Here is a 24,989-nt window from a genome sequence, read left to right as displayed (position 1 = left end):
TACTCAATTTTACAAGGGAGGTTCCAGAGACTGAATCAGAGGGTCACCTGCAGCTGAAAGAAGTTGTGCACTTCGTGTGGAAACTGCCACACAGCAATACTCTCTCTCACACCGCCTTCTGTTGTCAGGCCTACCTGACCTAGATTGGTGTGAAAATGATGCTGCAGTCGCCCTACAGTCCAGACCTGACCTCAGCAGGCTTTCTTTTGTTGCCTCAGCTGAAATGGGACACATAACTGCAGTGTGATCATTAGAAAGGTTACACAAATCCTGAGCAACAAATACACAACAATGTATTAATGCTGAAGGGTCACACTTCAAAGAATTTTAAGTTGTTGAACCTATCTGATCAATAAATTAAATTAAAAAAAAAAAAAAAAAAAAAAAAAAACCAAAGAAAAGAACAGCATTACTTTCCAGACAAACACTGTAAACATGTTTTCTTTGATTAAAACCTAATTTTAGAATAGTAGAACCATACAAATTTTAGCAGTTAATGGCAAATTTACAATATAATGTCATATATCTTCCAATCAGGTACACATAACCTATATGATTACAATATTTACATGCAAATTTCTTACAATCAGTAAAATGTGTTATCACTTCTTAAAAGTTCCACAATGCTGCTTGCATCAGAGTTCTCCATCAGTTTTATCTGAATCTAAATGCTACAGCACCTGAGAGAAGTGCAAGACCAAATGCTCTGAGATTCAATGAGGAACAGACATTTTTTCCTAGCTTTCACACACTTTCAACCTAACGTCACAGGACATACAAAAATCTCCTGCGTATTTTTGCTCTAGATTTAAATTAGACGTGGACAGGACGATTACAAAAAAGCACTTCAGGTTCAGAAACATTAACACTGCATCTATATCCTATAATTTCATAAACAACTTACCAAAAATACTTTGTACTTCTAAGTTGCACATTTATAAACTTACATGTATATAATATGTATAATTATTAAGATCTTTTATCCCAAATGTGACCTCTTAAACTTTTATATGGATCACATCAAACATCACATTTGAGTTTTCTGGGGCTTCAAAATCACATAAATTTCTCTATACCAAAAACACACAACTGCAGTGTGATAATTAGAAAGGATGCACAAATCCTGAGCAACAAATACACAATGAATATTCATTAAGCATACAAATGTTTTACAGTGGTAATCATGTGCCAGGAGCAGACAGACCATTTATTCGACTTTCCTGTTATTAGTTGTTAAACATAATACCCAGAAGTGTGTCAAACTGCCATAACACTGATAGCACTTGACGAGTATATATAGCAATGGGTGAGAAATTCGGTAGGATGGGATCATCTATTGATACATTAGCATGTACATGACAGAATCTGATGAAACTATCTGCAACTTACACGAAAAAAAGATTCCGTGTTACACATGGTGTGACATTATTAGTTACTGCATCAGATCATACATCCAACAACTGCCACTGAATAGACGTACATCACCTTCTGCAAACATTCCTAAAAGATATATTCATTGGCACATTTCATGTTCCAATGAAGAGTGGTAGAATGTATAGTTTGCAGTTGAAACTTGGTCACTGATTGTATAGTAAAAGATGCATTGACTAGGAATATTGCGTACTGCACAGCAAAGCAAGTTTCCCAGTTTCAATCTGTTTAACTTTGTGTACAGATGGATTAGTATGAATTATTACAGTGTCCATTTAGATCCCCACAAGAAATCACTTACAAAAACAACAAACTATCTTGTGGATACAGAGTAACTAGGTATCCAACTACTTCTTGTAACATTAGGTTGTTTGTATTTGTACTGGCTGCTTAAATTAGTGTAACTCTAGAACTTCACAATCTGTCTCATACTGTAGGTTTCAACCACTGCAAATTTTACTAATTTTCATCAACCTATATCTCATAAAACACACACTTTTTTATTGTCATAAGATGGCATTTGCTTGGTCTTCTCAGTAGAATAGAATACCAGTTTGTTTACAAGATACCTTACACATATTTTAGGAGAAAGGGGGACTGTGCTCGGTTGTTTCAGACTCTGTCAAGGTTAAATGGTTAAGACAAAATCTTCCATTACATTGGTCAATGTGTACTATTCACCTTATTTTACTTTTGTATGTAAATACTGTTTGTAGTCCCCCACCCCCCACCCAGAATCATAGCTCCAGACTAATCACATAACTGTGCATTTGGCATTGGTGGAAAAAACTCTTTTTTAATTAATTTTTCAATGCAGCTGATTCTTCTCACATAAGCACACATTATTTGTTAAACACAAACTTTTTAAATCAACCAGGTATTACAATCCACGTTGCTTTGCCATCTTACAATCAAAACTGTAGGAAAATTTGCAGTTAACATATTCCTTATCACAACAACAGGTCACTGAATCCACATGTGATTCAGACTATTTGTAATGTAATGGTTATAAATGGGGAGAAAGAAAATATTAGGCAACCAACATGTTAATAGGGTTACGAAATGAACAACGCACATTGATTAGGAGCTAATGAAGTGATGCGACAAGTCATTGGTCAAAGTAAAGTGAATAGGTGAACCGTAGTTTAGTAGCTTTAAGTCACAGTCACTATCTTAAAATTACAGCAATACCATCTTTACAGTGGCATACAGCTATATTGATTTTTCTGAAGTATATCTGCAAAGAGAAGAAATAGAGACAAATTATGGCATTGTGTATCTTCTGCCACATTCTGTGTAACGAAATTTGTTAAATTCATGAAGATAGATGGGCTGGCCAGTACTGGCCTTCAAGAAGCACAACTTCCACTAACTCTCATAAAAATATCTACAAATACACACAGCACTCCTAGCTTACAGAACTACAGGATCCTTCAGCACAGAAATGAAGTAAGTTAAAGGAGGTTGGACCTCCAATGTCTAAGTAGGTAGGGGGCTACCAGTACACAAAAGGATGACATAATTTTAGAAGACTTGAAGCCCAAGAAAAATTAACGTGTCACCACACTACAAATACCCCACCTTAATCCTTTCTTTTTCTACATTCGCTTATAGTGGATAAAATTGATTCAGATGAACCTGAGCTATGACATTAGTACACTGTGCACTCTTTCAAGACAACTCATGCGATTAAAAAATATACTGTTTCTGTTCCATATAATGTTTTGGTTGAGAATCATTCAAAAGCAATTCTAGACACAAGTGCATATAAAAACCAATTTTTAAGAAATCTTATCACAATTTTAGATACAAAGAGCTGCAGAGGTCTGCATTCAGAAAGACTGTACATCCATATACACCAAATATTATCAAAAGACAGCACAAAACACTTGTTACAAACACCTACAGTAAAGCAATATAAATGCAAGTAACATGCCACAAAATATATGGAGACGACCTGTACAGTACAAGATATTTCTTACACACAAACATGTGGGTCAGAAAAATAACAGATCTACGGCTTATGTAACACAGTTACATACAAATTTGAAGTAATACTGATGTTCACCTGATAACCACTATACAGTATCAAGTTCAGGCACGGAAACCTCAGTGTTAATGTAAGATTATACAGAACAACAATCTCATTTCCTAATGTAGCTGGCAAGTTGAAGAGTGGTACTTTAACGAGGTAACCAGAAAATTATTGTTCTTTAACCACAGTATACCTGCATGACATGGCAGACTCTACAGTATGGAAGTTTTCTTTACCACATGTTTGGTGTCTGAGATACGAAACCCCTACATAGAGCATTTTCAAAGACAGTTTATACAAATTTAATTTTAGAAATACCCATGATTTAGTCTTGTAATCTTTCCAAGGAGCAGAAGTTAATATAAAATTTTAACTATATCCTCGCCTATAAAAAAGCTTACAAAAATAAAGAAAAAGATCCTCTAAAAATAAGTATTGAAAAGCTGAGAAAAAGATTACATTTCAATTAGAAAAATGAAAGTATATAACACTGTTTCATATCTTCAAAGAACTGCAGAACATAAAAGGCAATACTTTGTATTAAAAAATGAATGCTTCCATGTGGTTATGCAAAAGCAATTATCTTCATAATTTACAAGGAACTGTAAACCTTAATTTTGTTGCAGTCAGACATGAATTGTGCTTCAACTCACCATATCAAAATTATCAATCCGCTTTGAGAATTCAAATATTTAAAATATACATATATGTATACATATATCTCTGTTAATCTTATATACATAAATACTGTATTTTCGTGACATAGCTTCTGATCACATAACAAGTAAACACCAACTGTTAACTTTTTATTGGTTCGTAGTCCGACGTTTCAGCTCTGTTCCCGGATCCGTAATAGCAATGCTTTTGCTGAGCCTGATAGTAGTTCCACTTGGATGGAAGTGTCGATAATACGTAAGCATAAAAAAAATGGCAAGAAGAAAAGCTGTTGTCTGGACAACAACGGCTCCATAGTACAGGATAGGATTTTGTGCGGAGTTGCTTGAAACACACCTGTAATTTAGAATAAATAATTATTTTTGCATGCAACTGCTAGACTTCTTCAAAATTTTAAGCTCTCATTAAATACAAACAACTAATACAGAGTGATTCTGCACAATTGGGACAAACTGCAGGAAAATGTCCCTTACAGGATAAGGAACAAAACATGGTCATATGAACATATGACTGAAAATGTATGGTGTCTATGGTACAGGCTAATTATTTATTTATTTGTCACACCTATACAGTACAATGCATTGAACAACATGCTGTGATGAGACCACCGTTAAGCAAGAATTCAAAGTGGTTCCACAGACCTCTTAACATCTATGAACATGACACAGCAGCAATTGGTGCACACATTCAAATGTGCCATCCTGCAACCAAATGGCGTCACAGGCAGCACAAATGTGTTGTTGCTGTGTTTGCAACATCCGGCGTGGGCTCCGCATACAGCCTTTCAGGTGCCATCACCGGTAGAAATCTCAAGGGTTGAAGTCCAGCAACTGTACGGGCCATTGGACTGGACCACCGCATGTGAGCCATTGGCTCCATATGGAAATGCAGAAGTGAACTGGAGCACCAATGTGTAGTAAGCACATTACCCTTTGTTCTGGGAGGGGGGGGAGAGGCACGACGACACCTCTTCCTGTGTCTGCTTCGGTAATTGCACATTCAGTGCATCGGACTGCTAACCGAAGGGGCCCAAGTTTCCATTCCCAGCCAGGTCAAGATTTTCTCTAATTGGAGACTGGGTTCTGTACTGTTCTCACATTCGTATCATCACAATTGACATTCTGGGCTTTGTACTAACCTCACATTCATATAATAATAACTGACATTCTACTATTCAGATGGCTGTATCAGCATGTCTAGAAGGCAAAAAGGGGCACATCTTCCAGCATAGGTAGCAGGGTCACCCACAAGAAGTGCAGATATGCCTCACCTGTGAGGCATTGTGAAAGGATGACTGGTCCCACAAGGTCGTTAGTTGTCAATAATCCCTGCCATATACCGAGGCTGAACCACTGCCAATGGTTTGCTAGGTGCGGGTTGTGCACACTGACGATAACCCCCCCCCCCCCCCCCCATAAAGGCAGCCTCATCTCTGAATAGGATGAAAGACAGAAATCCCATCATTATGGTGCCCTGTGCAATGAACCAGCAACAAAACAAGACGGCATGGAGTTAAGTCTGATGGCAATATGGCCTGCATACGTTTTACGTGATATGGATAGTGGCAGTTGTCATGGAGAATGTTCCACAGGTGCTTATAAAGACGTCATATTCTAGTGTGTTCAAGACCTGTTTCTCCAAGGCTGTGTACAAACAGGACACACCTACCTCTCATGTTCTCCCATCCCTGCAAAAGAGCCTCTCACACACAATTGGCAAAACAATGCTGCAAACTTTTTTTTTTTTTTATGGTAGGTATAGTTTTCCTGGTGCAGTAGTGCTGCCGGCTTCCCACTGCCATTTATCTGCCATTATGTACAGACCATGTCTGTTTGTTAACAGTTTATATAATGCTCCACTGTCTCTCAGTGTTGCTCTTCAGGACACACATCCACACCAGTGTGAATCAGCAATGGCAGTGAAATGAATGGTTCCTAGCACTGACATGTGAATGAGCCTCTGTCAAAACACTAGTACAAACAGAACATTCCTACTTGCTTGGTGTGTTCTCATATGGGCTTTCAATCACTGAAATGTACACTGTCAAAGATATTTTAGCTGTACCTTTACATTTCTGGACTTATTTCCACAAGATCTTTTTTGTTTCTTATCCTCTTAGGGATCATTTCCTGCAGCTTGTCCGTATTTAGCAAAATAACCCTGCAAAGTAGATTCTCTACACGATAATCTGCCACTTTAGCTGTCATTGGTCAGTTAAAATACAATTTTATTCAGCATACACCATACTGTGCAGTATAGCCATTTTCAAGTGGTTGTCTGAAATACATACCACATGAAATTTAGTTTAAACACAAAACACAGGGTGTCAGTAAATTCCCTTTACATATTTTAAGGACACGTTCCATACATCAAAATAAGAAAAAAAGGCAGTAAACACAGGTTCTAAAATGTGTCTTCGCTACTGTGAAACACTCATCTCTAGTGAACAAGTGCTCATACCTCTTTAGGTATACATTTTAAAGCCCATGTTTACAGGATTTTAGTTCTTGTTTTGCTATAAACTACCTGCTCCTGTTGTTGTTGTTGTTGTTGTTGTGGTCTTCAGTCCTGAGACTGGTTTGATGTAGCTCTCCATGCTACTCTATCCTGTGCAAGCTTCTTCATCTCCCAGTACCTACTGCAACCTACATCCTTCTGAATCTGCTTAGTGTATTGATCTCTTGGTCTCCCTCTATGATTTTTACCCTCCACGCTGCCCTCCAATGCTAAATTTGTGATCCCTTGATGCCTCAAAACATGTCCTACCAACCGATCCCTTCTTCTAGTCAAGTTGTGCCACAAACTTCTCTTCTCCCCAATCCTATTCAATACCTCCTCATTAGTTACGTGATCTACCCACCTTATCTTCAGCTTTCTTCTGTAGCACCACATTTCAAAAGCTTCTATTCTCTTCTTGTCCAAACTAGTTATCGTCCATGTTTCACTTCCATACATGGCTACACTCCATACAAATACTTTCAGAAACGACTTCCTGACACTTAAATCTATACTCGATGTTAACAAATTTCTCTTCTTCAGAAACGATTTCCTTGCCATTGCCAGTCTACATTTTATATCCTCTCTGCTTCGACCACCATCAGTTATTTTGCTCCCCAAATAGCAAAACTCCTTTACTACTTTAAGTGTCTCATTTCCTAATCTAATCCCCTCAGCATCACCCGATTTAATTTGACTACATTCCATTATCCTCGTTTTGCTTTTGTTGATGTTCATCTTATATCCTCCTTTCAAGACACTGTCCATTCCGTTCAACTGCTCTTCCAAGTCCTTTGCTGTCTCTGACAGAATTACAATGTCATCGGCGAACCTCAAAGTTTTTACTTCTTCTCCATGAATTTTAATACCTACTCCAAATTTTTCTTTTGTTTCCTTTACTGCTTGCTCAACATACAGATTGAATAACATCGGGGAGAGGCTACATCCCTGTCTCACTCCTTTCCCAACCACTGCTTCCCTTTCATGCCCCTCGACTCTTATAACTGCCATCTGGTTTCTGTACAAATTGTAAATAGCCTTTCGCTCCCTGTATTTTACCCCTGCCACCTTCAGAATTTGAAAGAGAGTATTCCAGTTAACATTGTCAAACGCTTTCTCTAAGTCTACAAATGCTAGAAACGTAGGTTTGCCTTTTCTTAATCTTTCTTCTAAGATAAGTCATAAGGTTAGTATTGCCTCACGTGTTCCAACATTTCTACGGAATCCAAACTGATCTTCCCCGAGGTCCGCTTCTACCAGTTTTTCCATTCGTCTGTAAAGAATTCGCGTTAGTATTTTGCAGCTGTGACTTATTAAACTGATAGTTCGGTAATTTTCGCATCTGTCAACACCTGCTTTCTTTGGGATTGGAATTATTATATTCTTCTTGAAGTCTGAGGGTATTTCGCCTGTCTCATACATCTTGCTCACCAGATGGTAGAGTTTTGTCATGACTGGCTCTCCCAAGGCCGTCAGTAGTTATAATGGAATGTTGTCTACTCCCGGGGTCTTGTTTCGACTCAGGTCTTTCAGTGCTCTGTCAAACTCTTCACGCAGTATCTTATCTCCCATTTCGTCTTCATTTACATCCTATTCCCTTTCCATAATATTGTCCTCAAGTACATCGCCCTTGTATAAACCCGCTATATACTCCTTCCACCTTTCTGCCTTCCCTTCTTTGCTTAGAACTGGGTTGCCATCTGAGCTCTTGATATTCATACAAGTGGTTCTCTTCTCTCCAAAGGTCTCTTTAATTTTCCTGTAGGCAGTATCTATCTTACCCCTAGTGAGACAAGCCTCTACATCCTTACATTTGTCCTCTAGCCATCCCTGCTTAGCCATTTTGCACTTCCTGTCGATCTCATTTTTGAGACGTTTGTATTCCTTTTTGCCTGCTTCATTTAATGCATTTTTATATTTTCTCCTTTCATCAATTAAATTCACTATTTCTTCTGTCACCCAAGGATTTCTATTAGCCCTCGTCTTTTTACCTACTTGATCGTCTGCTGCCTTCACTACTTCATCCCTCAGAGCTACCCATTCTTCTTCTACTGTATTTCTTTCCCCCATTCCTGTCAATTGTTCCATTATGCTCTCCCTGAAACTCTCTACAACCTCTGGTTCTTTCAGTTTATCCAGGTCCCATCTCCTTAAATTCCCACCTTTTTGCAGTTTCTTCAGTTTCAATCTGCAGTTCATAACCAATAGATTCTGGTCAGAGTCCACATCTGCCCCCCGAAATGTCTTACAATTTAAAACATGGTTCCTAAAACTCTGTCTTACCATTATATAATCTATCTGATACCTTTTAGTATCTCCAGGATTCTTCCAGGTATACAACCTTCTTTTATGATTCTTGAACCAAGATTAAGTTATTGCTCTGTGCAAAATTCTACAAGGCGGCTTCCTCTTTCATTTCTTCCCCCCCAATCCATATTCACCTACTACGTTTCCTTCTCTCCCTTTTCCTACTGACGAATTCCAGTCACCCATGACTATTAAATTTTTGTCTCCCTTCACTACCTGAATAATTTCTTTTATCTCGTCATACATTTCATCTATTTCTTCATCATCTGCAGAGCTAGTTGGCATATAAACTTTTACTACTGTAGTAGGCTTGGGCTTTGTGTCTATCTTGGCCACAATAATGCGTTCACTATGCTGTTTGTAGTAGCTAACCCGCACTCCTATTTTTTTATTCATTATTAAACCTACTCCTGCATTACCCCTATTTGATTTTGTATTTATAACCCTGTAGAAATCATTAAATGCACATACTTGGGTCACAGTTGAAATGTTCAATGGTTAAAGCAAAAGAAAAAAATGTAGAGAATTGATCTAGGTGTATTCACAATCAGAGATGAACCAACCAGATATCTTGGAGAACAAATGAACAGAATGTGTGACTCATTGGTTTTATTACACACTGCACTGTTATTTATAAAAAAGTGATAATGTTACTCTAGAAAGTATGTGTAATACTACTCATTACTACAGGTACACTACAAAAGTAACAAACTTCAGGAAAAAAGATTTTTTTCAATAATACCGTTCAGTGTAATAGTTAAAACCTGGTTTTGTCTGTGGACTTATTTCTTTCCATAATCATAATAATTCTACAAATTCATTGGCTTGTGACATAGTCCACATTACTGAAAACAATTGCTATCAATACTAACGAGATAAAAGTTAAATAATACTTCTTTGTTTATACATTGTGTGAAAGTTTATCTGCATTTGTATGTGTTATTGTTTCGCATGTGATCTCATGTGAATTACTGTGTTTTGCCGATGGATTTGGCATGCTATGAATTGTCTGCCATTGCATTATTAACTAGAAACATATCATGAGTCGTTCAGTTTTTTTAGGAGAATGTTTTAGCAGTGGTAATCTGTTTGATTTGGGCTAATGGGTAATCATTAATGTTGTTATAGTTTTTGGGTAATTATTTTCCTGTGTGAATGTAATGTTCAGCCAAATTGAAGAAAATAATGATGGTGGTGGGCACTAAACAGCAAGGTCATCAGCACCCTTGCATTATTGATTTACCACTGAACATTATGAAAATCTGTGGTAAAAGGTCAATAAAACGGAAAACCAAGTTTCATCCCCACAAGGCAACTCCAATAACATGAGCTTCAGAAAACCCCATAATAAAATGCCAACGAGATACAGCAGAATAACTAGAGGGGGGAGGGGGGAAAAACATAGATAAAACACCTCTAAAGATGTGGTTAAAAAAGGGACAAATAACTGTTGTTGGTTGACTAATTATAAATAATCAGTGACTCTCCTACTCTGTGATACATTAAGATTCCCCCTCCCACAACATTTTGAGAAGAATTTTGCTCATTACACAAAATCTTAACACACGAACAACACTTGCTTCATCATCAGTTAGAATAGAGGGCAGATCCTGTGGGAGTCCAGTTCAACTCCCAGGTCATCATATAAAACACAATAAGTTAAAATATGTGACCTGCATCTGACATACTGGGAGCTCCTCCCGACATAAGAGGAAACCATACATCAGTCAGCAATGTCCCACTCTAAGCCGTGTAAGGGCCACTTCTTCAGACCGTCGTGAGTGGAAGGAGGTAAACCATGGTTGCACTGAAGTTTTTATGGAACATAATTTATTATTCCTCACTTCCAGCCACTGAGCCCACCACCAACACGTGGCCTTCCGGTGGTCACAAATGAAGTGACAGCCTGCAGGGGGACTGAACAGCGAGCAGGAAGAGGAAGGGAGGGAGCAAGCCTCCTTGGTAGCCACATCAGCGAGTTCATTTCCCTGAATCCCTGGGTGCCCTGGAACCCAGCAGAAAATGATTTTCTTCCCTTGCTTTTGCTAGAGAAGGAGAAGGAGAGCATCCTGTACTTGTTGCATCATCCGATCTGCTGGGCACATCTGTCCAATAGTGAGAAGAGCACTTTGAGAATCTGACCAGGTGAGCAATTTCTTGTCATGACACCCTCTCATCTGCTCCATTGCCCTCAGGATAGCAAACATTTCCGTGTAATAAACTGAAAATTGCTCTGAGAGCCCTATCCTGAAGACACTGTCAGGAAACCCAACAAAACAACTGAGAAAATCTCCCTGCTTAGAAACATTCTTGTGGGCATAATAAAACCTGGGTGGCTACGTAAAATCTCGTTAAAATTTAATTTTAAAAATATAGTCTGGGGTACAATGCTTCCTGTAAGCAGTCAGTTCTAAAAGCAATCTGGGCCTTGGTAGTAGTTATGGGGATGTCCTATCCCACCCCTGGCTTTGGACCTTAATGTTCCCCACCTGTAATAACTAAGGCTCTCCATCGCACAGATCCCAAATGGCCTCACTGGTTGTGGGCGACGATCGAACAGTCGTTCCAGTAGCGGCTGTACAACGTAACTGGATGCTGGCGATGTAGGGATTGACAATGCCCTATACGCTTGGCATACCACGAGAAGAAGACACTGAATGGATAGTGGAGGCTCACCAGCCTCCGCACACATGCTGATAACAGGGCTCATGTGATCGGTCCCTGTCGACTGCCTAATACCCTTGGGTCAACTGCGGTGCGAAGGCCTTGCTGACCCACAAATCTGGTATTCGTATTCAAGCCAGGATTGCACAAGGTCTGTAAAGTTGGAGCAGACGTGCCCTGTTGGCTCCCCAAGACCTATGACTGACACATTTAAGGATGTTTAAGGCCTTGAAACATTTCAGTACTGAGTTCTTTAACATGTTAAATTCTCATGAACAATGAGACCCAGATACTTCACCTTTTCCTTAAAAGTGAGAGCAGTGCTGTTTTAAAACAGGTAAATTAAACAGGCAGCAGGAATAATTAAAATCAACATGAACAATTTTCTCCAAAGAGGATTTAAAACCTGTTGTGGAATTCCATTCCCCACCACCTGATCGTCAGTTGCAATTGCTGAGTAGCCGTTACAAGACTGGCGGATGCGCAGAAGATGGACAAGTCATCCACAAACAAGGAACATCGTACAGGACGTCGCACTGTGGACCTACTACTGTTTATTGTAATGTCGAATGCCATGACACTTAAAACACTCCCTTGAAGGACACCATTCTCCTGCTTAAAATGGTCAGACAGGACAGTCCCAACCTTGTATCTAAAATATGTCTGAGAGAAAGGACCGTATGAAGGTGGGCAATTGTCCGTAGAATCCCCACTGATAGAGCTGTGACAAAATATTAAGCCTCTATGTAGTATCTTAAGCCTTTTCCAAAAGGAAGAAAACATTGACAAGGTGTTGCTTATGAAGGAAAGCTTGTTGAATTGCTGCTTAAAGCAGGGTCAGGTTATCGCGTGTGGAGTGATACCTCCCAAACCCACACTGGGAGCGACTGAGTAGTGACCTGGTTCCAAGAACACACACTAGGTGCTGACTGACCACACACTACAGTGTCTTTTCTACGCAGATTGTCAGGCTAATACTATGATAACTACTGGGATCTGTCCGATCCTTCCCTGGTTTTAAAATCGAGATTAAAACAGATTCTTTCCACAAGTTGGGAAAGTCACCCGTCATCCAAATTTCATAAATGAGCTGAAGGAGGACCTCCTTCGACTGTTGGTCCAGCTGTTTCAACATGCTGTAGATTATCAACTCGTTTCCAGGCATCTTATCACAAGCTACTGATAATGCAGAATCAAAAAATCAGCCTTCTCCTGTATCTCCCAGTATCAATGGAAAATGGAATCCTGGTTACAATTGGCCATAATGGACTTACATGATTCAGCCATTGTCTGAGCTATGTCGCTCAGCGATGTTATGAGAGACCCCTGTATTTATACGAGTTAGTCCTTGAGATCTTGCTAGCAGCTTCCAATACTTTACTTGTGCATGTGGACCTGATGTTGGAGTTCAGGAACTCTCGCCAAGATCTCTTCTTACTCTCCCGAATTACTTGCCTCGCCTTTGCACATGCCATTCTAATGTTTGCAAGATTCTCATCTGTAGGGCACTGAGTGAGTCTGCACATAACCACCCTACTGTGCCTGATTGCAGAACAACACTCATCATTCCACCAATGGACAGGTCGCCTCACAGGCAGTTCTGTTGACTTTGATGCATCAGCAGCATGGTGAATCACAGCTGCAATGTGATCCACCCAGTTCTGGACACCGACACACTGCCTGTAAAGCAACTAGTTAGCCTTTTTTTAACAATCATCTTGGTAGCTTCCTTTCGAGATCTGTTCCATCAGGTAGATGGATTGAGATAGGGGAGTGGTCACTACCATGAAGGTCATTGTCCACTGCCCACTGAGCAGTGTCTGCAAGGGCAGGCAAGCAAAAGGAGAGGTAGACGAACCTGCAGCAGTGCTAAAATGTGTAGCTTGACCTACATTCATCAGTATGACATCTGTTGTGTGTATAAGATCCTCTAATACCTGACCTTTAGGGCAAGTGGTGTTAGAGCCCCATAGTACACTGTGTGCTTTGAAGTCCCATAAAAGGAGAAAGGAGTGGGGTAGTTCATCAAGAAGATGAGTGAGGATCCCACTGTCAAGATGCTCATGGGGTGGTAGGTACACGAAGCACATCATGATGGCAACATTGGCCAGTATCTGAACAGCAACTGCTTGTGGTGATGTGGTTAAGGAAAGATGTGAGGAATGAAAAGTGTCCTTGATGAACACTGCAACACCACCTTTTGCCCTGCCGCTAGTAAGGTTGTCTTTTCTTTAAAGGTGATATCCTCCAAGTACAGGTGTGTCAGTCTCTTTAAGACAGCGGCAAAAAGATCTGTCCTGTACAATGAGTCTTGTTTTGTTTTAGTGCGCAAAAACAACTAGGGCCATACATGCCCACATCAAAACTGTGAAATACGAAGAAAAAGAGACGAGTTAAAAACGAATAAATGACTACACATCAATCCCAATCGACAGAAGAGAAGACAGCTAAAAACAGGGACACAGAGAAAGGTCTATAAAATGCACCCTAGAGAAATGGAGGTCCAGAACTAAAAATTAGATGGCCTTCACCATACTGTTACGACAGAAAAATTAAAACACGGTTGACAGGCTGTGTATTGTTTGCTAGAACAACCGATAGCTCGTTGTTCACTAGAACAACCGATAACTCGGACGGCAAACCCAAGCATGAATGTAAACGGTTGAAAAATAGGCATTCCATCAGGAAATGGCAGACAATAATTAAAAGTTGTGTGCAATGTGTACAATGTCGTGGGGGAGCACCACTTAAAAAATGGCGATGGCTAAAAGGCCAGTGCCCAATATGCAACCTAGTTAAAATTACCTCTCGTGGTAGGAGGGCTGAGAGGAGGTCATCCAAGCTGCAGGGCAGGCTTAATAACATGGAGCTTATTCCCATGAAGCAGGACCAGTGGCGACGCCAAAGGGACAGGTGGCAACACTGAGATCGGAGGGACTATAAGAACTAGTGGACTGACGTATGAGGACTGACGTATGAGGACTGCAGCCTTGGCAGCAGCCTCATTTCCTGTCAGACCAACATGACCAGGAAACCACATAAACTTCGAAGTGGCTCCATCAAGAGTGAACAAGTGACAAGTTTTCCTGGACCCGTTGCACTAAAGGTTGGGCAGCGTATAGCGCATAGAGGCTTTGAAGGGCGCTGAGAGTGTCTCAGCAGATGACATAATTGAAAAGCCTTTGTCACCGGATGTACTCTGTGGCCTGATGCAGGGACAAGAGCTCTGCTGTAAATACTGAGCAGTGTGCCAGAAGCAGATACCGAAAAATGTCGGCACCAATGACGAAGGCACACCAAACACCACAGCCAGCCAGCCATCTGTGTACACAAAGGTACTACTGCGAAGTTCCATGTGAAGGTCATGAAACTGAAGGCGATAGAGCAAGGAGAGTAGTGTCCTTAGGAAGTGAATGAAGGCCAAGGAGAACACAGACCGCCACATGAAGCCAAGGTGCTGAGGGTTAACATTCACTGGGAAATTTGCACGTAGCGTGAAGTTTAGTTGCCAGAGCAAGAGCCGAAAGTGAACTCCAGGAGGTAACAGAAGAGAGACACACCCTATACTGGCAATCAAAGGAATCATAGGATGGATGGCCAATGCACAGCAGACAAATGGCATGCTTACCTACTGAGGAGAGAGTCACGGCAGAAGTTCTGCAGCTTCTGCATACACTCTCAATCAGGCTAGTATAAAAGATGACGCTGGCCAAACAGATGCCATGATGGTGGATAGTATTGAGACGGCATAAGAGGGATGGACACGCAATTGCATAAAGCACCCATAGTCCAGTTTCGAATGGCCAAGGGACTGGTACAAACGGAGGAGGGTGGTTCGATCTGCTCCCCAGATAGTACCACCGAGGACACGTAGGACACTCAGGGACCACATACAGAGGGCTGCCAGGTAACACACGTGGGGGGACCAAGAGTGTTTCCTATCGTGCATGAGCCCCAGGAATTTCTTAGTTTCAATGAATCAAAGAGCAACAGGCCCAAGATGTAAAGATGGTGGGAGAAACTAATTGTGCCACCAAAAATTCATACAAATTATTTTGTCAGTGGAAAATGAAAGCCATTGTCGATGGTCCATGAGGAAAGACGATCAAGACATCGCTGAAGACGCCTCCAATAAGATAGGTCTGTGGAGAACTGCAATAGATGGCAAAATCATCAACAAAAAGGGAAAAAGTAGCCAGAGATGCCCGGCACGAGACAGGCCATTATACGGTTAATGGTGACAGTGAAGAGGATGACGCTCAGGATGGAACCTTGAAGTACACCTTTTTCCTGAATAGTACAATGAGTCTGAAGTCCTCCAGAAGAGTCCTGTATCCATTTATATTCCATTGGAGTCCGAGAGCCATTTCATCAGTGTGGTCTATATTTACCCCTGTCCTTGCACTGGGGTGATGAGGCGTTCTTAGAGTAAGATGGAGTGGAGGAACTGCCTGGCACTGTTGATGCGGCATCAAGATCCATGATACCATCATCAATGAGACGTGCCAGAATGACCTCCAATGGTGCCCGGGGCAGCTTTCGACCCAAATGCTGAGATCCTTTCCCAGCACGGACGAGTGGGAAAGGGTGAGTGAGAGCCACTTTTCTTTGAAGAAAGTGAGCATGGAGAGGCACTCTGCATTTGGGGTGACTTTGGTCTGCTCACTGTGAAAGCATTACTGGTCTCTTCCATCCTTAGCTGCCTGGATCACTAAGTCTTTAACTTTGTTTTGACACAAGCAGGTCCAAGTACAGGCCCTGGTGGTAGACGTTTGTGTTGAAGCGTCGACCTAGGTACAAGTTTCTGCACCAAGGAAGCATAAGGAGTGGCAAAGACAGGGGGTTTCATCACCTTATATTCCTTTTGGCTTCTACAATGGGGATCCAATTGGTCACTTATTTCGAGAATTTTGCATTCCTCTGCAAAAACAGGGCAGTCTTGGCTCCAGGCTCGGTGGCTCCCAGATCTGTTAATGCGGACTGCTGGAGATGAACAATCGGTCCCCATCTTCGTGGGCTGCCTTTCCACACTTCCCACAGGTCACTTCGCCTCTGCAACTCAGTGTTGTATGGCTAAAATGCTGGCATTTGAAGCAGCACATAAGGTTAGGTACAGAGGGCCTAACTCTTAAGTCGGAGGAAACCTGCCACGATGCGTTCACATAGTGTCAGAGAATTAAAGGTCACAATGCAGGTGGCAGTCTTCTCAATTTCTCCATTATTCTTACAAGCCATTTGCTCCACATCTATTTTCCCCTGTGATGCCCATTCTTGTTTGAGTTCAGCAACATCAATGTCCATAATATCATGGCAGGTGACTGCACATTTGCTAGAGTTAAGGGAGTTACGCAACTGAACAATGATGTCCTACTTACCCAATTTTTGTGACTTTCTAAATAAGTTCCACCTGCTTTGTAGGGTTAGTCTCGACCAGCAAGGAACCATTTCGCAACCGCTTAATAGCCTTTAAGGTACAAGCAAGCCCTTCTAAGCCTTTATGGATATAGAAGGGGGACATTTTTTCAAATGTCCGATTCATGACTCCTTGAGCCCCATTACTAACAAAAAGTTGATATCAGAAGGACAAGCCTCCATTGTTCTTTTTGATGAATCGGTGCGAGTACAACCACACAGTATACTCTTCCCGCAGGGAAGGGAAGAAGATGCCAAGGGTTCCATCTTGGTCCCAGCTACATCTACATCTACATTTATACTCCGCAAGCCACCCAACGGTGTGTGGCGGAGGGCACTTTACGTGCCACTGTCATTACCTCCCTTTCCTGTTCCAGTCGCGTATGGTTCGCGGGAAGAACGACTGTCTGAAAGCCTCTGTGCGCGCTCTAATCTCTCTAATTTTACATTCGTGATCTCCTCGGGAGGTATAAGTAGGGGGAAGCAATATATTCGATACCTCATCCAGAAACACACCCTCTCGAAACCTGGCGAGCAAGCTACACCGCGATGCAGAGCGCCTCTCTTGCAGAGTCTGCCACTTGAGTTTATTAAACATCTCCGTAACGCTATCACGGTTACCAAATAACCCTGTGACGAAACGCGCCGCTCTTCTTTGGATCTTCTCTATCTCCTCGGTCAACCCGATCTGGTACGGATCCCACACTGATGAGCAATACTCAAGTATAGGTCGAACGAGTGTTTTCTAAGCCACCTCCTTTGTCGATGGACTACATTTTCTAAGCACTCTCCCAATGAATCTCAACCTGGTACCCGCCTTACCAACAATTAATTTTGTACGATCATCCCACTTCAAATCGTTCCGCACGCATACTCCCAGATATTTTACAGAAGTAACTGCTACCAGTGTTTGTTCCGCTATCATATAATCATACAATAAAGGATCCTTCTTTCTATGTATTCGCAATACATTACATTTGTCTATGTTAAGGGACAGTTGCCACTCCCTGCACCAAGTGCCTATCTGCTGCAGATCTTCCTGCATTTCGCTACAATTTTCTAATGCTGCAACTTCTCTGTATACTACAGCATCATCCGCGAAAAGCCGCATGGGACTTCCGACACTATCTACTAGGTCATTTATATATATTGTGAAAAGCAATGGTCCCATAACACTTCCCTGTGGCACGCCAGAGGTTACTTTAACGTCTGTAGACGTCTCTCCATTGATAACAACATGCTGTGTTCTGTTTGCTAAAAACTCTTCAATCCAGCCACACAGCTGGTATGATATTCCGTAGGCTCTTACTTTGTTTATCAGGCGACAGTGCGGAACTGTATCGAATGCCTTCCAGAAGTCAAGAAAAATAGCATCTACCTGGGAGCCTGTATCTAATATTTTCTAGGTCTCATGAACAAATAAAGCGAGTTGGGTCTCACACGATCGCTGTTTCTGGAATCCATGTTGATTCCTACATAGTAGATTCTGGGTTTCCAAAGTGACATGATACTCGAGCAAAAAACATGCTCTAAAATTCTACAACAGATCAATGTCAGAGATATAGGTCTATAGTTTTGCGCATCTGCTCGACGACCCTTCTTGAAGACTGGGACTACCTGTGCTCTTTTCCAATCATTTGGAACCCTCCGTTCCTCTAGAGACTTGCGGTACACGGCTGTTAGAAGGGGGGCAAGTTCTTTCGCGTACTCTGTGTAGAATCGAATTGGTATCCCGTCAGGTCCAGTGGACTTTCCTCTGTTGAGTGATTCCAGTTGCTTTTCTATTCCCTGGACACTTATTTCAATGTCAGCCATTTTTTCGTTTGTGCGAGGATTTAGAGAAGGAACTGCAGTGTGGTCTTCCTCTGTGAAATAGCTTTGGAAAAAGGTGTTTAGTATTTCAGCTTTACGCGTGTCATCCTCTGTTTCAATGCCATCATCATCCCGGAGTGTCTGGATATGCTGTTTCGAGCCACTTACTGATTTAACGTAAGACCAGAACTTCCTAGGATTTTCTGTCAAGTCGGTACATAGAATTTTACTTTCGAATTCACTGAACGCTTCACGCATAGCCCTCCTTACGCTAACTTTGACATCGTTTAGCTTCTGTTTGTCTGAGAGGTTTTGGCTGCATTTAAACTTAGAGTGAAGTTCTCTTTGCTTTCGCAGTAGTTTCCTAACTTTGTTGTTGTACCACGGTGGGTTTTTCCCGTCCCTCACAGTTTTACTCGGCACGTACCTGTCTAAAACGCATTTCACGATTGCCTTGAACTTTTTCCATAAACACTCAACATTGTCAGTGTCTGAACAGAAATTTTCGTTTTGATCTGTTAGGTAGTCTGAAATCTGCCTTCTATTACTCTTGCTAAACAGATAAAGCTTCCTCCCTTTTTTTATATTCCTATTAACTTCCATATTCAGGGATGCTGCAACAGTCTTATGATCACTGATTCCCTGTTCTGCACATACAGAGTCGAAAAGTTCGGGTCTGTTTGTTATCAGTAGGTCCAAGATGTTATCTCCACGAGTCGGTTCTCTGTTTAATTGCTCGAGGTAATTTTCGGATAGTTCACTCAGTATAATGTCACTCGATGCTCTGTCCCTACCACCCGTCCTAAACATCTGAGTGTCCCAGTCTATATCTGGTAAATTGAAATCTCCACCTAAGACTATAACATGCTGAGAAAATTTATGTGAAATGTATTCCAAATTTTCTCTCAGTTGTTCTGCCACTAATGCTGCTGAGTCGGGAGGTCGGTAAAAGGAGCCAATTATTAACCTAGCTCTGTTGTTGAGTGTAACCTCCACCCATAATAATTCAGAGGAACTATCCACTTCTACTTCACTACAGGATAAACTACTACTAACAGCGACGAACACTCCACCACCGGTTGCATGCAATCTATCCTTTCTAAACACCGTCTGTACCTTTGTAAAAATTTCGGCAGAATTTATCTCTGGCTTCAGCCAGCTTTCTGTACCTATAACGATTCCAGCTTCGGTGCTTTCTATCAGCGCTTGAAGTTCCGGTACTTTACCAACGCAGCTTCGACAGTTTACAATTACAATACCAATTGCTGCTTGGTCCCCGCATGTCCTGACTTTGCCCCGCACCCGTTGAGGCTGTTGCCCTTTCTGTACTTGCCCAAGGCCATCTAACCTAAAAAACCGCCCAGCCCACGCCACACAACCCCTGCTACCCGTGTAGCCGCTTGTTGCGTGTAGTGGACTCCTGACCTATCCAGCGGAACCTGAAACCCCACCACCCTATGGCGCAAGTCGAGGAATCTGCAGCCCACATGGTCGCAGAACCGTCTCAGCCTCTGATTCAGACCCTCCACTCGGCTCTGTACCAAAGGTCCGCAGTCAGTCCTGTCGACGATGCTGCAGATGGTGAGCTCTGCTTTCATCCCGCTAGCGAGACTGGCAGTCTTCACCAAATCAGATAGCCGCCGGAAGCCAGAGAGGATTTCCTCCGATCCATAGCGACACACATCATTGGTGCCGACATGAGTGACCACCTGCAGATGGGTGCACCCTGTACCCTTCATGGCATCCGGAAGGACCCTCTCCACATCTGGAATGACTCCCCCCGGTATGCACACGGAGTGCACATTGGTTTTCTTCCCCTCTCTTGCTGCCATATCCCTAAGGGGCCCCATTACGCGCCTGACGTTGGAGCTCCCAACTACCAGTAAGCCCACCCTCTGCGACTGCCCGGATCTTGCAGACTGAGGAGCAACCTCTGGAACAGGACAAGCAGCCATGTCAGGCTGAAGATCAGTATCAGCCTGAGACAGAGCCTGAAACCGGTTCGTCAGACAAACTGGAGAGGCCTTTCGTTCAGCCCTCCGGAATGTCTTTCGCCCCCTGCCACACCTTGAGACGACCTCCCACTCTACCACAGGTGAGGGATCAGCCTCAATGCGGGCAGTATCCCGGGCAACAACAGTCGTAGTCCGATCGGGGGATGCGTGGGACGAGCTGGCCGTCCCCGACAAACCCCCATCCGGAACCCCACAGCGATGCCCATTGGCAACAGCCTCAAGCTGTGTGACCGAAGCCAACACTGCCTGAAGCTGGGAGCGAAGGGATGCCAACTCAGCCTGCATCCGAACACAGCAGTTGCAGTCCCTATCCATGCTAAAAAGTGTTGTGCAAAGAACGTCTGAACTAATCTACAGAGAGCGCAAACATATCGACACAAAATTTAAACGGTTATTAAAATACAAGATTGCCTAGTAAATGCAGTAATGCTGCTACTTGCGCACTGCTGACACACTGCTCGGCGGCGGAAGGAGACTACGCAATTTTACACTATTCAGTCACTAAAACGCGATGTTACAACTCTCAAATACTATAATACGCCCAAAATTTATGAATTAAACAATGCAAGTACCAAAAACACGCAAAGAAATTAAGAATTAAACTATGTAACAAATGAGTGAGCTAGGAGTATATGACTTGCTGCTGCAGCTGGTTATCCAACGGTGGCAGGGAGCACCAAGGGAAGTAAGGGTCCACTAAGACAGAGCCCCGCGTGCCTGAGTAAACCTTATATAACTGAGCAGTGGCAGGTTCCCCAGAGGTTGACTGCTAACGACTGTTCCACCTCAACAGCCACACATCTAATATGCACAGTATACCTTGAGACTGAGGTTTTTTTTTTTTAATTGAGATTCATTCCACTCTTGCGATCCGGGTGGTTAAGCCAAGATCCCTGTTCGCTGTGACGCACAACATTCCATCACTGTGCCAGACAGTGGTCACTGAAGCATGTACAGAGCTCATGGTGACAAGAGGACTGGCGGTGCTAACCAATCCTCAGTTCAGGAACCCTGGGTCACCGAACCCATACTCAGCAAAGCAAACAAAACTGAAGGAAAGTAGAGTATTCCTGGTTCCACGTAACTTAAAATTTCTGGGTGCAGTAAATTTAGGGGGAGATGGATCAGAGTACTGTCAGTCCGAGCAGTTGACCATGCTCATTTCTACCTCAGTTAAGGTTCAAGAGAAGCTGTTTCGGATGACACAGTTACATTTTGTGATATCCTCTGATCCGTTATCGCCACATATGTCAACCATATGTGACATAAGTGTTGGCTGAGGTACCAGGACTGCAGCTGAGTGAGCAAGTGATAGTTTTCCTGGACCGTTGCACTAAGGGATGGACGGTGTACAGCACACAGAGGCTCTGAAGGGCACCGAGAAAGTCAGAGCAGATGACACAATTGAAAAGTCTGTGTGTCTGGGTGTACTGTATGGCCTGATACAGGGCAAAGACCTCTGCTGTAAATACTGAGCAGTGTTCCAGCAGCCGACACCAAAAAATGTTGGTGCCAATGACGAAGGCACACCCAACACCAAGGGCAGTGCGAGGGCCATCAATGTACACAAAGGTACTATCACGGAGTTCCAAGTGAAGGTCGTGAAATTTACGCCAATAGAGCGAGGCTGGAGTAGTGGTTTTAGGAAGTGAATGAATGCCAAGGTGAACACGGGCCGCCTCACGAAGCCAAGGTGGTGAAAGGTTAACACCCATCAGGAAATGGCGGGTAGTGTGAAATTAAGCTGCTAGAGCCAGAGCCAAAAGCGAACCTCAGGAGGTAACAGAGAAGAGGGATGTGCCCCATAAGGGCAATCAAAGGAATCATTGAAGAACGAGGCATAGGATGGGTAGCCAAGTATCACTGTCGAATGGCATTCGTATCTGTTGCAGAGGAAGTCACAGCGGTATGACAACGGTAATTTGGTAGCTTCTGCACACAGGCTCTCAACAGGGCTACAGTAAAAGGTGCCAGTGGCCAAACGGATGTCACAATGGTGGAATGTATTGTGATGGCATAAGATAAGACAGACATGCAGAAGCATAAACTAAACACTAATATTACAATGAAATGAACACCCTTAGCTGCTTACAGGCGTTGACATACGTCAACGAGGACAGATGAAAATGTGTGCCCCGACCGGGACTCGAACCCGGGATCTCCTGCTTACACGGCATCCATCTGAGCCACCGAGGATACAGAGGATAGTGCGACTGCAGGAATTTATCTCTGGTACGCCTCCCGCGAAACCCACATTCTCAACGTATTGTCCCGCACTACATTTGTAGTGCCCCTGCCCATTACACTCATTACTCCGTTGCCGATTCCCGTAAGAGTTTGGGCACTGTTTGTGCATTCACACAGAAGAAGAATATGGTTAAGTGGCCGGTGAGCCTTATATATATATTAAGATGGTATCTGTTCTTTCGGATAAAGAACAGATACCATCTTAGTATATATATAAACACTAATAGTCCAGTTTCAAACAGACAAGGGACCGGTACAAATGGAGGAGGGTGGTCCGATCTGCTCCCCACGAAGTACCACTAAGGACACAAGGACCATGTACAGTGGGCTACCAGGTAAGACACAAGGGAGGACCAAGGAAGTTTCCTATCAAGCACGAGTCCCAGGAATTTCATAGTTTCAACAAACAGAAGATGTAAAGACGGTAGAAAAAATTAATTGCACTACCAGAAATTCATACAAATGGTTTTGTCAGTGGAAAAGCAAAAGCCACTGTCGGTGCTCCATGTGTAAATACGAGCGAGACATCACTGAAGACGCCACTCAATGTGAGAAGTCAGTGAAGAACTGCAATAGATGGTAAAATCACCAACGAAAAGGAAGCCAGAGATGCCTGGCGGGAAGGGCCATAATAGGACTAATGACGATAGCAAAGAGGACGATGTTCAGGATGGAACCCTGAGGCACACAGTTTTCCTAGATAAAGCTGTCTGACAAGACAGAACCCACAGGGACCTTGAAAACTCAGTCTTTTGAAAATTCCTGAACAAAATTGAGCATGCAGCCATGGAAGCCCCACATGCTGAGAGTATGGAGGATACCAGTCCTCCAACAGGTGTTTCAGGCTTTATCCGAAACGAAAAACACAGCTAGAGTTCGGTATTTCCACAGAAAAACATTCATGACATGGGGTAATAAGGTGACAAGATGGTCAACTGCAGAACGGCGCACTCAAAATCCACACTGTGCACTGGTCAGTAAATTGCGAGACTCTAGTCACCATACCAGCCGGGCATGTATCACGTTCCATCACGCAAACACTGCCGGTGAGATAAATGGGGTGATAACTAGAAAAAAGGTGTTTGTCCTTATTGTGCTTAGTTATGGGTATGACAGTGGCCTCATGCCAGCATCTGGGAAACGTGCCCGCTGCCCTGATGCAAATGTACGTATGAAGGAAAAGAGCTTGCCCACAAGAGAAAGGATCTGCAACATCTGAATGTTAACACTGTTCGGCCATGAGGCAAGAATCGGGATGAAGTGAGAGCATGATCTAGCTCCCTCATAGTAAAGGCAGCATAGTAGCACTCACGATTCTGAGAGGAGAACGGTATCACCCGAGCCTCCTCCATTTGTTTCCAATGAAGGAAAGCATGGTGATAGAGGTAGGAGCTCGAAGTCTCCACAAAATGACAGCTCAAGGTGTTGGAGATAGTAGCAGGGTCCACTATGACATCGTTTGCTACTGTCAGACCAGAAACTGGGAAATGGACCTTGGTCCCAGACGGCCATCAGAGGCTGCCCCACACGATGGAAGAGGGAATGGAACTGTTAGAAGAAGTAGTAAATGAAACCCAGCTAGCTACTTTGCTATCCCAAAGAATGTGAAAACACTGTGCACACAACTGTTTATAATGAATGCAATTTGCCATCATAGGATGATGGTTAAAAATGCAGAGAGCACATATCCGCACGCGAATTGTGTCGTGGCACGCCTCAGTCCACCAAGGGTTGGGTCACAGCATGGTAAAGACAAAGTGAGAGGAATGGAACTTTCTGCAGCATTAAGGATGATCTTCATAACCTATTCTACCTGATTATCACAACTGGGGAAATGCGGTTTGTCGAAGGTCGCAAGGGAGGTGTAAATCCCCAGTCAGCCTTAGAAAGGCTGC

The 24,989-nt window shown here is 42.7% G+C and overlaps 1 protein-coding gene across 1 annotated transcript in view; it reads right to left on the bottom strand.

Annotated features, from left to right (window-relative positions):
• Positions 1-4,101: 4,101 nt before the first annotated feature.
• LOC126194698 (XK-related protein 7-like) overlaps positions 4,102-24,989 on the bottom strand; it is a 95,441-nt gene continuing 74,553 nt past the window's right edge. The window contains exon 6 of the mRNA XM_049932923.1: positions 4,102-4,477. Coding sequence (XP_049788880.1) covers positions 4,273-4,477 — 205 coding nt within the window. The 3' untranslated portion in view covers positions 4,102-4,272. The remainder of the gene's footprint in view (positions 4,478-24,989) is intronic.

Source organism: Schistocerca nitens, chromosome 7 (genome assembly GCF_023898315.1).
Source record: "Schistocerca nitens isolate TAMUIC-IGC-003100 chromosome 7, iqSchNite1.1, whole genome shotgun sequence".
Taxonomy (NCBI): domain Eukaryota; kingdom Metazoa; phylum Arthropoda; class Insecta; order Orthoptera; family Acrididae; genus Schistocerca; species Schistocerca nitens.
This window is presented reverse-complemented; position numbering and strand designations above follow the sequence as displayed.